Source organism: Oryctolagus cuniculus, chromosome 1, assembly GCF_051225735.1.
Source record: "Oryctolagus cuniculus isolate XC-2025 breed Fujian yellow rabbit chromosome 1, ASM5122573v1, whole genome shotgun sequence".
Lineage (NCBI taxonomy): Eukaryota > Metazoa > Chordata > Mammalia > Lagomorpha > Leporidae > Oryctolagus > Oryctolagus cuniculus.
Window position 1 is genome coordinate 213,763,221 of NC_142867.1, and position 17,620 is coordinate 213,780,840.

Genomic DNA, 17,620 nt, shown 5'->3' on the forward strand with positions numbered 1-17,620 from the left:
GGCCATGTGCTTGGACATGATTTTCCACTTGGTTGAACTCCTGGGTTGCATTTACAGCCTTGGCAGTGACCACACCACTGAGATAAAAATCTCTGGAGGTGGGTCCTCACGTGGTACTTTTTAATGTTCCTCAGGTGATCTCAATGGTCTTCTAGGGTTGAGTGCCATGGGCTGTGTTAAGGTCAAGGTGAGGGGGCATAAGCCAGCTCATACATTTGAAGAGCTCTGTGAGTCTGGGAGCCAGATGTTAGGAATAATGGGACCAGGGAATGACTTACACGGCCTTAAGAGCCACAGGTCTTGAATCTTGCCCCAGAGTGCAGCCACAACTCCAGAGAGTTCTCCAATGGAAATCCACCCAAATAAAAGCAGAGAGCAATGGCAAAGCAAAGCCCTGCTTTATTCTGAGCCACACTTAATGTAGATCCCCACCTACCTGCCTGCTGTACATGCCTAACCATGGCAGATCTTTGGTTATGTGGGCTTAGCCAAGACTATCTCCTCTCCTGGACCCACCACAAACCTAAACTTGAGTCTGACTGCAGGGGCAAATAGAAGAACAAAGTGGCAGAAACACTGGGGTTGGCTTCCTGCACCAGGAGGACAGGTGGAAGAGGAAGATCCAGAGAACCACATTCATGCCCTTTTGCAAGCAGGAACAAGTTCCCTGTGAATGCAAGGATTCTGTGTGTGACCAACCAGATCAGCCACTTCTCTCAGGGGCAACGGGGTTCAAACAGGAGGGTGGGGAAAAATAGATGCAGAGTTCTCCTCTTTATGATTCCTATAGAGAAGCCAGGTTTTATAAGAAATTTCCACCGAATGTCAACATACCGAGGGTCTCTATGGGAGATCCTTGCCAGAAAATTCTTGCTCATCCAAACTTGAACCTGGAACTGGGAATACAGAAAATATCTATGCAATGGCAGCAGCTCCTAATGAGAGGAAGGAGGGTGGGAAGGTGCTCCTAGCATGGAGCTCTTGGAGCTGGACTTGGTTCTGCCATCTGAGAAGGTTAATCAAATGAGACAGGACCCAGTAGCTCCTTGCTGCACACCCTAGCAGGACAGTACGCAGGGAGCTGTCCAGGATGATCAGACAGCACAGGGGAAGCATCCAACATCCAACACAAGCTCTAGAGAAGGCAGGAGTGGGCCAAATGCTGCAGAAATGGGAGCCATGCAAGGACTGCTCCTCAGCTGGGGTCAGTGGTAAAGACAAACCTGATCACAAGAAGATGATGGTGTGCTTCTCCCAAACCTCACCATCTTGACAGGGGTCAAAGATAAGGTCACAGTGGTGATGAAGACAATCATGCTAATCACTGGAGTCCCCCACTGACCTGCTTACAAATGATCTGGACCCTGGAGATGAAGAAAAGTAAATCCTGAGACAGCAGTCAGTCCCGGTTTGCTAACTTCGTTGTACCGAGTTAAAGGACTGAGTACTTAAACTGAGTCATATCTATTAGAGGGTACAAAGCTTTACTTCCTAAAAATATCACCTAGCTCTCTAAGAACTATCACAGGGAGGCAACATAAGAACCAGCGAAGTCAAGACATTATCTTCCCTGGTACCCCGTCAACAAAGAGAACATGAGGCCGGCGTTGTGATGCAGCAGGTTAAGCTGCTGCTTACAGTGCCCACGTTCCATAAAGAATGGTTACTTGGAGTCGTGGCTGCTCCACTCCTGATTTAGCTACCTGGTAACATGCCTGGGAAGGCATCAGATGATGGCTCAAATGCTTGCCTCGCTGCCATCCCCATGGGGAGAGACCCAGATAGAGTTCTAGGCTCCTGGCTTTGACCTGGCCAAGCTTTGGTAGTGGGCATTTGGGAAGTGAATCAGCAGATGAGAGATCTGTCTCTTTCCCTCCCCTTTCTTTCTCTGCCCCCATCACTGTACCTCTCAAAAAAAAAAAAGTCTTTTAAAAAGTAATGCTGGGGGCCGGTGCTGTGGTGCAGTGGGTTAAAGCCCTGGCCTGAAGCACTGGCATCCATATGGGTGCTGGTTTGAGTCCTGGCTGCTCCTCTTTCAATCCAGCCCTCTGTTATGGCCTGGAAAAGCAGTAGGTGACCCAAGTCCTTGGGCCCCTACACCCACGTGGAGACCTGGAAGAAGCTCCTGGCCCCTGGCTTCAAATCGGCACAGATCCAGCCATTGCGGCCAGCTGGGGAGTGAACCAGCAGATGGATGACCTCTCTCTTTTTCTCTACCTCTCTGTAACCCTGTCTTTAAAATAAATTAAATAAATCTTAAAATAATGCTGAAGTAAATATCATTGAGCAACAACATTGCTCATAAGCGTAATTTCCCCTTTAAGACCAAATTCCTAGATGTGAAATCTGTAATTCAAGCAGCATGAAAACTTGAAGGCATTTGCTAATCTATGTTCTTCCAAATCATCCTTCACAATGATTGTACCACCACAAGCAAAGAATAAAAGCCCTGTTTCCCCTCACTATACCCAATACTAGGTATAAGATTTTATTTCGTACTCATTCTTGCCTTAAACCTGAACTCTATTTTGGGATTGGCTTCTTTGAACTTAATGCTGATTCTTGCTTTAACCCTTTCTAGTGGAAGATTCTAGATGGGCCCCATTGACTCAACCATAGACTTCCAAGAGTGGATAGAGTCCCGCCAAGCTCACAGTGGTGCAAAACCTTGGAGCTGTCCCTACACCACAGCAATACTAGTCTTGCTTGTTTAATCACCTCATGCTAATGCATATCTAGGCTGGAAACCTGCTGTACTCAGAGACATCCCACAGGACAGAGCAGTGAGAAATAGCCACTTTGCCTTATTGGACCACCAGGGTCCCCTCCAGCAGATATTAGAACCACTTCCTTATCCCTAACAGGTGTCATCTTAGACTTCTGTGGTTACCATCGAGGAGGCATCCAAGCATTGAGAAAGGGCTCAGGATAAACAACTGTCTTTAGAGGAGTCTGAATTGTGTTTAAACTACAAAATATCTGCAAGAGATCTTGTCACCAGTCTCCTGGGGATAGCCTGTCCATGGTGATGTTTTCCCTCAGCTTCCACTTTACTCTCTCAGAAGGTGCTGAGAATCAGAGTTTGTAAGGAGTGGTTCAGGAGGCCCTGGCTGGACCTGAACTTGATGTATTACATTTTCCATGTTACCTCATAGGGTGAGTTCATGAAGAAAATACTAGAATATGAAGAGCAAACTTGAAAACGCTTCAATCCTACTTTCTAGACACAACTGTAGACATTTAGCATCTGTGTAGAACTAGAACTGTGACACTATCATTCTTCTATATACATAGACATACACACTCATTTTATTTTTACAAAAATGGGGTAATACTGAGTGTGCTATTATAGAGCCAGTTTTTGAAAGAGTTCATGTTAATGACTGTGTTTTCTTAATTGATTCTTTGAAATTCATTCTTTCATGAATAAACAGTTATTCAGGCCTATTATGTGTTAGCTTAGTGTCTAGGCATGAGAGCTAAGCTATGAATGAGACAAGCATGATCCCTGCCTTGTGGAGTGTTTTCTTGGTGAGGATAGGCAATAAACAACTAAGATATGGAGAAGCATATTTCAGGTAGTGATAAGTTCTATAAAATCAGGGTGCTTCAGGGTAGGAGGGGAAGGGATACGCATTAAGATTGGATCCTTAAGAGAGGCTTTCTAGGGAGGTGCCATGGAACGGTTGGGGACTGGGTGTTCTAGGTGGAAGAAATGGCCAAAGACCATAGAGTAGAAAAGGTTTCACTGGGGCCGGCGCTGTGACATAGCAGGTAAAGCTGCCGCCTGCAGTGCCAGCATCCCATATGGGTGCCAGTTTGAGTCCTGGCTGCTCCACTTCTGATCTAGTTCTCTGCTATGGCCTGGGAAAACAGTAGAAGATGCCCAAGTCCTTGGGCCCCTGCACCCTTGTAGGAGACCCCGAAGAAGCTCTTGGCTCCTGACTTCGGATTGGTGCAGCTCCAGACATTGTGGCCAATTGGGGAGTGAACCAGTGAATGGAAAACCTGTCTCTCTCTACCTCTACCTCTACCTCTACCTCTACCTCTACCTCTACCTCTACCTCTACCTCTCCTTCTCACTCTGTGCAACTCTGGCTTTCAAATAAATAAATATTTGAAAGTCAGAGTTACACAGAAAGAGGAGAGGCAGAGAGAGAGGTCTTCCATCCGATGGTTCACTCCCCAATTGGCTGCAACAGCCAGAGCTGTGCTGATCCGAAGCCAGGAGCCAGGAGCTTTTTCTGGGTCTCCCACGTGGGTGTAGGGGCCCAAGGACTTGGGTCATCTTCTACTGCTTTCCCAGGTCATAGCAGAGAGCTGGATCAGAAGAGGAGCAGCCGGGAACTCAAACCAGCACCCATATGGATGCCAGCGCTTCAGGGCAGGGCATTAACCCACTGTACCACAGCATCGGCCCCTAAATAAATAAATCTTAAAAGAAAAAGTTTGGCTTAAGGAGTGTAAAGAGGGCCAGTGTGGCTGGAGTGGGAAGTGAGGAGTGGAGAAGACAGAGGAGGAGGGGCAAGATGAGATGTGAGAGAGGCAACCTATGGGTCATGGATGGGATGGCCTTGACTTTATTCCAAGAGAAAAAGAAGTCCTTGGATGGTTTGTAAGATGCCATCCTATTTACTAAGCATTTCCTGTTTGATACTGGGGGACAGGATGTGTTGCATATGTATGTCTGCTCAATATTCGTTGATCATCTCAAATACAGTTTTCTGTGGACAGATTCTTTGTGATAAAGTCAATAAAAGTTTTTCAACATAGCCTTTCAGAAGACAGTTCTTATAATTCGGTCAGAAATAAGAGAGGTCTTTTTGTTTAAAGATTTATTTATTTATTTGAAATCAGAGTTACAGAGAGAGAGAAGGAGAGGCAAAGAGAGAGAGAGGTCTTCCATCTGCTGGTTCACTCCCCAATTGGCTGCAATGGCTGGACTGCACCAATCTAAAGCCAGGAGCCAGGCGCTTCTTCCAGGTCTCCCACATGGGTGCAGGGGCCCAAGGACTTGGGCATCTTCTACTGCTTTGCTAGGCCATAGCAGAGAGCTAGATCAGAAGTGGAGCAGCCAGGTCTCGAACCGGCATCCATATGGGATGTGGGCACTGCAGGCAGTGGCTTTACCCACTATGCCACAGTGCCGGCCCCAAGGGTGCTCTTTTCTCCTGATGCTCCTCAATAAAGAATCTGTGATTTTAAAAAAAAAAAAGGTTCATTTATTTTTTACTTGAAAGGCAGAGTTACAGAGAGAGGCAGTGATAGAAAGTGAGATCTTCCATTCGCTAGCTCACTCCCCAAATAGCCACAACAACCAGAGCTGGGCCAATCCAAAGAGAGGGAGAGGCAGAGAGAGAAAGTCTTCCATCCACTGGTTCTCTCCCCAAATGGCTGCAAAGGACAGAGCTGTGCCAATCTAAACCCAGGAACCAGGAGCTTCTTCCAGGTCTCCCACTGGGGTGCAGGGGCCCAAGGACTTGGGCCATCTTCTGCTGCTTTCCCAGGCCATAGCAGAGAGCTGGACCAGAAGTGCAGCAGCCGAGACCAGAACCAACACCCATACAGATGCCAGCAGCACAGGCAGAGGCTTAACCTACTGTGCCACCACGCTGGCCCTGTGAAGTTTCAACTTTTAAACCACGGAGGACAGCAACAACAACAGCAGGATCAAACCTGCTTTCATTATAGATAAAACTTGATTCTGATTAATTCTAATATTAACAGTGCATGGAAGACAGGTTCAGATTTGATCCTTTCTGGGAAACCAGTGGATTCATCACAACAGACTTAGGTTCTCAGAATAGCTAGTCGTTTGAATTTTTTAAAACCTAGAAGGTGTTTTTTTAACCTGAAAAGACAGAGTAATAGTCAACTATAAGGACCAATTACACAAGTATGTTTTAAAACACTGCAGTTATTAACAAAGTGGTAGATGTTTTCTTTCTTTTTTTAAAAAAAAGATTTATTTATTTGCTTGATAGTCAGAGTTACAAAGAGAGACAGGGAGAGGCAGGGAGGGAGAGAGAGAGAAAGTGAGAGAGGTCCTCCATCCACTGGGTCACCCTCCAAGTTGGCCACAACGGCCGGAGCTGCACCGATCCAAAGCCAGGAGCTTCTTCCGGATCTCCCGCACGGGTGCAGGGACCCAAGGATTTGGGCCATCTTCTACTGCTTTCCCAGGCCGTAGCAGAGAGCTGGATTGGAAGAGGAGCAGCTGGGACTAGAACTGGCACCCATATGGGATGCCGGCACTGAAGGCGGCAGCCCCCAGATGTTTTCTTTCATTTAAAATCCCCTTGAGCCCTAAAGATATGGGTAATAAGAGGAAAAACTGTCATAACTTATATTAATTGGTTGAGTTTTATTTTCTACTTAGAATCGCACCACTTAAAACACTTAGAAAATGTGGTTTTAGCAAGGCATTTGTCCTTATTAAAGTTTTAAACGTTCACATCCTTTGACTTAGCAAGTCCTGCTGTTGGAAATTCACCTCATGGATATAGTCACAAAGAGTACCTCTGAGACTGTAGAGATTCATTGCATCTCTATTTGTAATAGCAAACAAAGCGCTAAATAATCTGTGCTCAGCAGACTGAGGAAACGAATGAAGCGACATCTGTGAACTGCCATGCAGTGGTCCCAGCGAGTGAGGTGGGGCCCCATGCGCTGAAACAAGCAGATCTCTAAGATTCTTCACAAAGTGAAGAGAGCACGCTGAGAAGTAGGTCTTTTATGTTTAGAATAAAAGACCCCATCATATAGCATGTTGGTATATTCGTTTATTTATTTCTTGGCAGGCTACAAAGAAAATGAGTAGGGAGTGTTGCCTAGAGCAGTGAAGCTTCTAGGGACCAGGTGAGGAGAGATTCACCTGCTCATTTTCTGCCTTTGCGTGTTGTCTGAATATTTTCACCATGCATATTTATGACTTTTATTTCTATTTAAGAATGCTACCTGTACTTATCTGGGCAGGAATAGTATGGGCTATTGTACTGGTGTTTCTTTTTACTATCCATTTGTAAATTAAAACATGAATATAGGATGTATCTATATATATCAGAAATACTCACCAGATATGAGCATGGAAATGAAAACATGACTGGCAAAATCAGAAAGGGCGTGCCTGTCTCTGTTTGGAATTATGCTCCTTTCTGAGAGTTTGTATTCATTTGTTGCCATCAGAAAGCTGCACATGGTGTTCTCTTTCTATTTTTGTCCACACTACTTTGTTTTGCATTTCCAACGCCCAAGGCTGTGTTCAATGATGTCCCAGCCCCTCTGCTGTGCCACAGCCTGCTGCTCTGAGAACAGTGAGGAGCCAGTGGGACCACTGCTTTGGATGGGGTCCAAGCAGTGTCCATGCCTCTTCCTGCCCCAGGACATCCTTCGGGCCTTGCCCATCCTCCTGACACCGTACTGCACATCGCCCTGGCCCTACCCCTTGCTGACATCTGATTTGCGGGAGATGGAGTCTGATATCCAGAGACCAGGACTGGAGGCTGCCCTTCATTCCTGACAAAGCAAAAGCTTTGCCAGCTACAGCCCCACTGTCAGCTGTCTCTTTCAGATGCAGTGTTCAAAGAGAACCATTCTGCAGTTGCTCTCTTTATTAGGTCTGTCAGTCTCCTGCATTATGTCTGCCACTTGGAATGAAGTAAGCGACTATATGGGTTCATTGGGCTTTACTGACATTTCCAAACCAAGCTTTGACTTATTTTTTGTTTGGAATTGGGAAATGCTGACAGCTTTTGTAAGTGGTCTCTTGTTTCAGGGTGGGAGGATTTGACATCAGAGTGTTTTGCAGTTTCAACATCTCGTTCACTCTGGAGGATTTGGGGCAAGTGAATGTGAAGGTGGAGAGGTGAGATTTTTCTGTGTCCCAGGTGGCATTCACTCAGAGGGCCAAACAAGGGTTAGGGGTTCTGATGTCTGCTCATGGAAAAGTGCTGTGGGGTCAGACTGTCTTTAAGTTTCAACTTGTTTGTGTGCTTCTTGGCTCATGACCCTGGACACTTTACTGATGCTAGCTAAGCTTTGGTGGTTTTCATCCATAAAATGAAGGTTATTAAAGGTACCTATCTCAAGGACAGGCGCGGTGGCTTAGGTCACTGCTTGGGACTCCTAAATCCCATGCCAGAATGCCTAGTTTGAGTCCTGGCTACTCTGCTTCTGATCTAACTTCCTGCTAATGCACATCTTGGGAGGCAACAGGTGATGGCTCAAGTACTTACTTGGGTCCCTGCCACCCAAGTGGAAGACTTGGATGGAGTTTCAGGCTCCTGACTTTGGCTTGCTCTGTCCTGACTTTTGCAGGCATTTAGGGAGTGAAACAATAGATAGAAGCTTTCTCTTACTGCCTTTGAAATAAAATGACAATAAATAAATTTTTTAAAAGATATCTTCCTCGGGGCTGGCACTGTGGTACAGAGGGTTAACGCCCTGGCCTGAAGTGCTGGCATACCATATGGGTGCTGTTTCTTGTCCCGGCTGCTCCTCTTCTGATCCAGCTCTCTGCTATGGCCTGGGAAAGCAGTAGAAGATGGCCCAAGTGCTTGGGCCCCTGCACCCGTGTGGGAGACCTGGAAGAAGCTCCTGGCTCCTGGCTTCGGATTGGCACAGCTCTGGCCATTGTGGCCAATTAGGGAGTGAACCATTGGATGGAAGACCTCTCTCTCTGCCTCTCCTCTTTCTGTGTAACTCTGACTTTCAAATAGATAAATAAAATCTTAAAAAAAAAAAAAGACGTAGATCCTGTATTAAAAAAGGATACCTTCCTCAAAGTCTTCTGAAGATTCCGTGAAAGCTGAAGGGAAGTCCTGACTTTAAAGCCTGACACTTTAACAAGCAATCGATAGATTCAGTTGCCATTATTACTACTGTATCCTCATTATGCTTTTTATCACCACCTGCATCATCATTGTTATTCTTCAGTTCAGCCACTAGAGGGCTGAATTTTGGTTCCATGAGAAAATTGCAGTTGTCTAGACAAAATCCTAAGCCGTAAACATGATGCTAAGTACAAAGGAAACACCTTTGGCTATGAAGTCCCTTTACCCAGTAGCTGTACTTGGCCCCTGTCTGTTGGACCGCACTTCTGTGATAGCACCTGAAGATATTTCTATTTCCATTTTTCCTACTGGGTTTTCGTTCTGTTTGACACTGACTAGCCACGTGACCATGTCTCTCTACCTCTTTAAGGTGGGCATAAAGATGATAGCTGACACACTGAGTTAATCACACAGGATAGCACCTGGCACACAGTGAGCACTGTGGAAATGTTTGCCAGGATTCCTTCATAGATGAGGAAGGCTATAGGTGACAGTCTAGGACATGTGATATCGTGGGTTTCCTTGGCATTGTGGGAGGTTTGAGGTGAAAGGAGTCTTTGAGCCAAGCAGGTCCAACCTACTCACTTCACAGGTGGAGAATCTAAGACCAGGGACAGCAAGGGACTCACCTAAGTCACCCAGGGAGTCAGTGGCAACGGTTGTGTGTGGCAGCTCCTGGTTCAGTGCTCATGTGGCGGTCACAGTGGAAATCACGCAGGATGAGAGTGGTGATGTGGGGATTACATTCTGTGAGTGAATTTTCCATGGTGATTTCTGGCATTGGGGATTTTCTCTGAGTTCTCCACTATTCTACATGTACTGATGAGCTCAGTAATTTTTACTACAATGGGCTTATCAATATGATGTCATAAAGTAGGACTTAATTTCTCACCAGCTGTATAAAACACTTCCCTTCTTGGTTTTTGGAGAAAGTTAACAGGAAACACTTCTAGCAATAATTTGATATTATGGCCATGAAAACAAAAATATAGCCATATGGTTAAACAGTTATTTAAAGAGTAACACTGTGGGAAACTTAATATATAATCCATATGGACTATAACATACCTTCATAGGACCTTGAACTAAAACTCTGCTGTGTTATGCATTTGCATTAGTTTTAATAGACTATGTAATTGTTCAGTGCAATTTAATAACAACACTGTAGCTAAGCTCTGTATGGTATTGACTTTTTTAAAGATTTATTTATTTGAAAGGCAGAGTTATAGAGAGAGGAGGAGGAAGAGGCAGAAAGCGAGAGCGAGTAAGAGAGCTTCTATCTGTTGGTTCACTCCCCAGATGGCTGCAGTGGCCGCAGCTGGGCCAATCTGAGGCCAGGAGCCTGAAGCTTCATCTGGGTCTCCCACATAGGTGCAAGGGCCTAAGGACTTGGGCCATCTACTGCTGCTTTCCCAATCCCATTAGCAGGGAGCTGTACTAGATGTACAGCAGCAAGAACTCAAACTGGTGCCCATATGGGATGCTGATGCCACAGGTAGAGGCTTTACCCACTATGCCACAGTGCCAATCCCAGATAAGTCTCTTAAAAAAAAGGATTTATTTATTTCTTTGAAAGGCAGAGCTACAGAGAGGCAGAGGCAGAAAGAGAGGGAGAGAGAGGTCTTCCATCCACTGGTTCACTCCCCAGATGGCCTCAACAGGTGGAATTGTGCTGATCCAAAGCCAGGAGCCAGGAGCTTCCTCTGGGTCTCCCACATGGATGCAGGGACCCAAGGACTTGGGCCATTCTTCTACTGCTTTCCCAGGCCATAGCTGGATTAGAAGTGGAGCAGCCATAACTCGAACCAGTTCCCATGTGGGATGCCGGCACTGCAGGCAGATGCTTTACCCATTATGCCGGACTCCCAGATAATTCTTTTTTTTAAAGATTTATTTGTTTATTTATTTATTTATTTACTTTCCTATTTATTTATTAGAAATAATTACACCGAGAGAGAATGAGAGGCAGAGAGAGAGAGAGTCTTCCATCCGCTGGTTCACGCCCCAGTTGGCCACAATGGCTGGAGCTGTGCTGATCTGAAGTCAGGAGCCAGTAGCTTCTTTGGGATCTCCCACTTGGGTGCAGGTGCCCAAGGACTTGGGCCATCTTATTCTGCTTTCCCAGGCCATAGCAGAGAGCTAGATCAGAAGGATAGCAGCTGGGACTCGAACCAACACCCATTTGGGATGCGGGTACTGCAGGTGGCAGCTTTAGCTGCTACACCACGGCACCAGCCCCCCAGATAATTCTTAAGATTTTAGATATTAAAGTATGCTTTCAAAATCTATTTTTATACTTTTAATTAATCAATGTCCTCTTTTCCTATTTAGAATTCTTCCCTTGATGTGATAATTTCTGTTAAAAAAAAGCAATCATTTCTCTCTTTAACCAATAGATGGCAATCTTAAGACCAAGAAATCAGTTGAATAAAAAAGAAATTATGTAAATGAAAATATTACTCAAAGCCAAGTAATAGAGAAGGATGGGCATTGTGGCACAGTGATTAAAATACTGCCTGAGATACCCACATCCTGTATCAAAGTGACTGAGTTCAACTGCCTGCTCCAATTCTAATCTAACTCCCTATTAACGTGCTCCCTGGGAGTTAGTAGGCGATGGCTCAGGTGTTTGGACCCTTACTACCCAATTGGGAGACCCAGATGGAGTTCTTGACTTTGGCCTGGTCCAGGCCCAGCTGTTGTAGCCATTTGGGGAGCGAACCAGTATATGGAAGATCTTTCTTTCTTGCTCTCACTCTGCCTTTCAAATAAATGAAGGTAAATAAATAAAACTTTAATAAAAGCTAAGCAATGAGAAATGAACAGAATTGTGAAGTTCTCTACTTCTTGTGGTAACGTTGGAGTTGAATAAATGCATGGATAGGCAGAGTGCTGTGACTTAGGAAATCTAGTTAACGTATTCGTCTAGACAAACCTGTTTAAGTTACTGCTTAAACTGGCTCTGAGGGCACATATTTAACCTTTTGGTAAAGATGACTGTATCCATTATTGGAGTGCCTGGGTTCAATTTCTAGCGCTGGCTCTTGACTCCAACTTTCTGTGAATGCAGTCCATGAGAGGAAGTTGATGATGGCTCAAGTGACTGGGTTTCTGCCATTCATGTGGGAAACCTGTATTGAGTTCTCAACTCCCAGCATTGGGTTGGCCCAACCCCAGAGACTGCGAGTAGTTAGAAAATGAACCAGCAGAAGAGAGCACTCTGTCTCTCTGCCTCTCAAATAAATAATAAAAATGAGATATATTTGTAAAAGATAAAATAAATTGGCTCTAGATTCTGTTCTCTGTTTTGTGGGATCAGAAAATCACAAACCAACTGATCTTTCAATTTGCTCACTTACAATCCCCTGTGCTTGTTTATTCATTTTACAGTGGATGGACATTGCAGGGGGCTTAACAAACTACAGTTCTCCACTTGGCTAACTAATGAGGGAACCTGAATAACATTGGGATCATGACTGGTGACCTTGAAGTTAGCCAGGACAGTGAATTTTCTTGTATAATGTCGCCAAGATGACATAATTGATCAACTGATCTCTACTAGGGCTGCAACTGCCATTGTGGCCATTTGGGAGGTGAACCAGGGAATGGAAGACTTCTCTCTTTGTCTCTGCCTCTCTCTGTAATTCTGCCACTCAACCAAATAAATCTTAAAAAAAAAAAAAAAGGAATGTATTTTAGCAAGAAGCCAAGTAGAAAGATCAGAAGTAGAAGAGCAAAGACTTGAGTCAGGCACTTTGATATGGGAGGTGGGTATCCCAAGTAATGATTTAATCACTGTGTCACATGTCAGTTCCCTTCCTGAAATCTTTTGGAGACCATCAAAGGTGGTCCATTTCATGAGCCATAATAAAATATCTTAAGATTTTCTCTTCCTGATCTTCTAGTCTTAATATGTCAGCCCCACTTTTAAAATTATTTTTAAATTTTATTTACTTACTTAGGAGAGAGAAAGAGAGACAGACAGACATGGATGGATGGAGAGCACCTGTCCATTGGATCACTTCTCAGATGTCTGCATTGGCCTGCAGCTGAAGCTGGGAACTGGGAACTCAATCAAGTCTCCCACATAGTAGCAGGAACCACCTTCCCCAACCCTCTTTGCTTTAAACTCTTGAACTTTGTACTGTCTTGAAGCCTTTTCATTCTTCATCTCTTCATCCCCTCTCTCCCTTTCTCAGATTTTAATTTGCCCCACTATCTAGCATCTTCTTTTCCATTCCTTTCCAAGTACAAGCTATTTAAAACATATAATTTTCATTTTTGATTCTGCATTGCAATGCCCATGTTGCAGCACAATCTACAGGAGGGAATAAAAAGGAACCTCAAGTAATACAAGGGTGGATGGAGATAATTTACTAGCTACTTACTGTATCTGCCTTCTCATCCTATTTGTTAATCACCTCTGAACAGTGTGTGCTCCATTCTAGACCAGGGCTTCTTGCTTTACCAATAGTCTGCAGTTTTCATCATGTTGTAATACTTCCAGGAAATCCTTGCTAGGAAAATACATAATTTACAGAAAGACAATGAGAGCAGCTTGCTAGACCTCCCAGAGAATGGAAGAACCTGGAAACCTTCCTGATGGAGAAGCTCTCTTCATTGCAGATATCTCTAGAGGCACATCCCCCCACCCCACCCCCGCCAAGTGCTTCGCTACCGTCAGTGCATGATGGCGTTTTCCTGGGATTTCACTTCCTCCAGCCTCTCCCCAGAATGTGCTTTCCATAATTCTTCCCCGGAATTAGCTTTTCCAACTCTTCTCATATGCATGGCAAACAAGAATCTATTCCATATGGTTTATATCTTAGGACACTTCTGGTTTTATGGATGATGGCTACTGTGTTTTCAATAACATATGTTACTACCATTGAAACCATTGAGTGCAAATTCACAGTGTCGTTGAATGAAGGATGTGGACAAACAGGAACATGATCGGTATGGAAGAAAACAGATAGTTCATTCATCCAGAGATATTCATCAAAGCATCTATAATACTGTGTTTGTCATGCAAGTTCTAGAGATAAGTCAGCAAGATCTTTGTCCTCAAGAAACCTATTGTTTGGGTTAGGGACAAGCATTAAATGTGTAAAGTACTCAAGGGCTCAGGGTACTAATGTAGGAAAGTCCATAGCCTGCAAAGAGGGGAGAGAAGGGAGGAAGTGATGAGGTGGAACAGAAAAGCTTTCTGTATTTGTCAGTACTCGGTGAGTTGTGACAGAAGCATCACTCTAACTAGCTTATGCAAATGGAAGATTTATTAGTGTATATAATTTAGGAAGCCCAGGGATGTTTCTGGCTTCATGCTTGACTAGATCTGGAACTCAAACAATGTATTATAATCCTTCTTAATCTGTCTTCCAACTCTGCTTCTGTCTGCATGCTGACCTCATTTTCTCCAACATAGATGCACTTCTTCCTTGTGGCTTAGAAAATTCACCCCTCAGACATAAATCATCTCAGCTTACCTCTAGTGGGAACAGCGGATTTTTTCTCTGCGTATTCACATGTCTTGTATTGGTTCTGCTTGGGTCACTTAGCCACCTTGTGGCTCAGTCACAATTGCAAAGAGGTAAGGTCATATGATTGGCTGACCTGAATCCCACGCACATCCTGATGGCAGGGATGAGTGAGGGTACATGCAACTAGATGTGACTAGCATTCCCACCAATGTCATTTACAGTGAGGGCAGACATGTTCCCCCAAAGGAAGAAAGACTGGGCAGATCAAAATTAACCCATGGTCACTGCAGATTCATTGATATTTCAGCTGTACCCTCAGAGGTGAGTGATATTTTTGTCTAATGCAATAGGGGGATATTAAAGGGAATGGTAAGATCAAAACTAGGAAGACATGAATCAAGCTGGCAGATCAGAAGACTGCACCTAGTTTTTGAGGTAGAAACATGTGGTTGTGGGTCATGGCTTGAGATGGAGCTGTGAGATCACAGAAGCCTCATTGACCAGGCTAAGGAACTGACATTTCACACTGCGGGCAATGGGGAGATCTTCTGGTTTTAGGAAGGGAATGGAAGTCATTGGATTTCTGTCTTAGAATTCTCACTCTGACCACAATGTGGAGGGTAACCTGGAGAAGCCAAGACTTGGAGGCATGGAGGTCAACAAGGAAGCAAGCACAGTAAAACAGGTGGAGATGGGGTATAAGCAGCTAAGCTCTTGGGAATGCCATGGGTACTAATAGAGAACAGTCTATATATGCAGCTGGGAAGATAAAGGAGGGAGTATTAGGGCAATACTAAGACTATAGTGGGGACATAAAATATGTGGAAAATGGCAAGAAGAATCAACAGAATTTGATCTTCAAGAGAGTGAGTGTCTAGGATGACTCAGATCCTGGCGGGAAGGGATGAAGAGTACACAAGAAGGAACAGCTGTGAGGGTAGGAGCTGAGGGCTGGGTGGCTGGGGGAGGGGTGATTGCATGTGTTGAGTTTAAAGGAGTGATTAAACAGTTGGCAATTCAGTCTGGGCACCTGGAGCTCAAAGGAGGAGAGTTGGAGAGTATGAGAGAAGCGCCCAAGATTTACTCGTTTTGTCTTAGTTATGTGGGACCCAGCAGGCTAGCCAGGTGAGGAGCAGAGCTTGGTCGATGATAGTTTCTAAAATAGTCACAGATCTCACGTTGGCAGGGAGATTATTTTCCTGACTTGAATATTATGTTTCAGTGGCTCAAGATTATGAGCTAATATTTCTTGACATCTGTGTATTGCACAGAAAACCTTAGTTATAGCACAAATTATTATTCCACTTATTTGAACAGCAGTGGTACAGTCACATCCCAGAAACATAGCACCTACATAGGGTACAGCACCCAGACTTTGTGCCTGTTGTATTGTGAAATGCTGTTATGTCTTGTTAAAAAACTTCTCCCTGCATCGATGAGCAAAGGAAAATAATCCAGTGCACTCAATGTGTCAGTGAACCACCCTTGTGCATTCTGAAAACAGAGCAACCAAAAAGGACTTTCTATCCCTGTGGATCGCATTTGTATGATGTTCACTGTCTGCACCAAAGAAGCATGAAGAGAAGCATGTCGTGCAGCCCCTAATGGAAAGACCTTGATGGAAATATGAGTTCAAGGAAAATACATCCCTTCTTTAAAAATGTATTGATTTATTTAAGAGACAGACAGCTCCCATCTGCTCGTTCATTCCCCCAAACGCCTGCAACAACTGGGGCTCAGCCAGGCAGAAGCCAAGAAATCAATCCAGGTCTCGCACATGGGTGGCAGGGGATCAAGTACTGGAACCATGACCTACTTCCCTCTAGGATCTGTATCAGCAGGTACTAGAATTGAGAAAGGAGCCAGGACTGAAACCCAGGCATTCTATTATGGGATGTAGGCATCCCAGCCAACAGCCTTAACCTCTACACTGAAGGCCAGCCCCAGAAAATACATCCTTAAACACCAATTTCTAGGCATTACCTAGAAGTAAACATGGCAATACAAATCATAGCAAATAACATGATTGAACACTTACTGTGTGCAGGTGTTGTTCTGGGATCTTTACCTGTAGCATCTCATTTAATCCACACCCCAGCCACATTGTCTGGGTATAGCTGTCATCTTCACTCTATGTGGGAGAAGGATTTGCCAGAAGTCACCCAGGTAACAGGGGACTGAGCTGTGAGGTGCACCCAGGCAGGGGATTCCAGACTTCATAACCTCAGTGAGCCCTGCCCCTTGGACTGCTCCCCCAAGGCTGGTTTAAACAAAGACACCTCTCTAATTCATGTCGGTTGCTATTTGCAATTGGATGATCTGTCCTCCAAAATTTGAAATTGATTATCTGGATGAATCTAATCTTAGACTTTCCCACTGTGTGGTTCGACCGTATTTGCAGTGTGTAGCAACCTATGTCTTTTGGACTGAGATATTTTTATTCTTTGTCTCCAAATTAACATTGCACAGCACATGGCTCTGTGTGTGTGTGTGTGTGTGTGTGTGTGTGTGTGTGTTTAAACCGCCTTTTCTTCCGCATGCAATTGCTGCAGCCTGGCTGAGTGAGGAGGATTTCTCCCACTCACCGAGCCCACTGCAGTCAGATTTGGAGAAGACCGCTGCTTACCACACACACCCAGAGCCAGTGGGGCAGGTGATGCTGTGTGTGTGCCCGCGTCTCTGGCAGTGTCTCTACAGATGTGTGCTGCTGCCGCTCCCTGCCTTACAATCCCTGCAGCCACCACCCATCCACTCTGACAACCTCTCTCTCTTTCTCTCTCTCTCTCTTTTCAAGGAAAAAAGAAAGAGGCAGACGGAAATAGAAGGCAAGCGACAACAGCTTGACGAGCAGATACTTCTGCTGCAGCATTCCAAGGTAAGCGGCTGATCCCCCAGACCTGTTCCATTATTAGACATGCAGATCACACCCCAGAGAGCTGGGCAGAGCCTGGCCTGCCGTCAAGGCGCTGCTGCCGCTGCCTCCTCCAGCCTCATGTGTTCAATCAGGAAACCCTCTCTTGGCTTTTCTTGTGAATTTCTCAAATTCAAGGCATTGTTGCAGCATTCCAGTTTCTGCAAGCATGAGATGAGAGCGTGCATGGGGCCTGGGGTGGAGGGTGGTGTGTATGCATGGTAAATGTGACAGTGAGATCCAGAAATTAGATGAGAATACTCCACATGGTGGATGAAGTGCCAGGGCTGTCCGGGCTCCCAGGCAGAGGGGTTGGTGCTCAGAGGCTCTGAAAGATACGTTTAGCTTATTGTGCTTTTCTGAAAATCACAAATATTAATATTTGTCTTAGTATGGAG

At 44.9% G+C, this 17,620-nt stretch overlaps 1 protein-coding gene across 13 annotated transcripts in view; it reads left to right on the forward strand.

The window, feature by feature from the left end:
• Positions 1-17,620, forward strand: part of PALM2AKAP2 (PALM2 and AKAP2 fusion) — a 593,877-nt gene that overhangs the window by 293,014 nt on the left and 283,243 nt on the right. For all 13 annotated transcript variants that reach the window (XM_089300369.1, XM_089300403.1, XM_089299869.1 and 10 more), the window contains 1 exon segment: positions 17,106-17,186. In XM_089300369.1, coding sequence (XP_089156495.1) covers positions 17,106-17,186 — 81 coding nt within the window.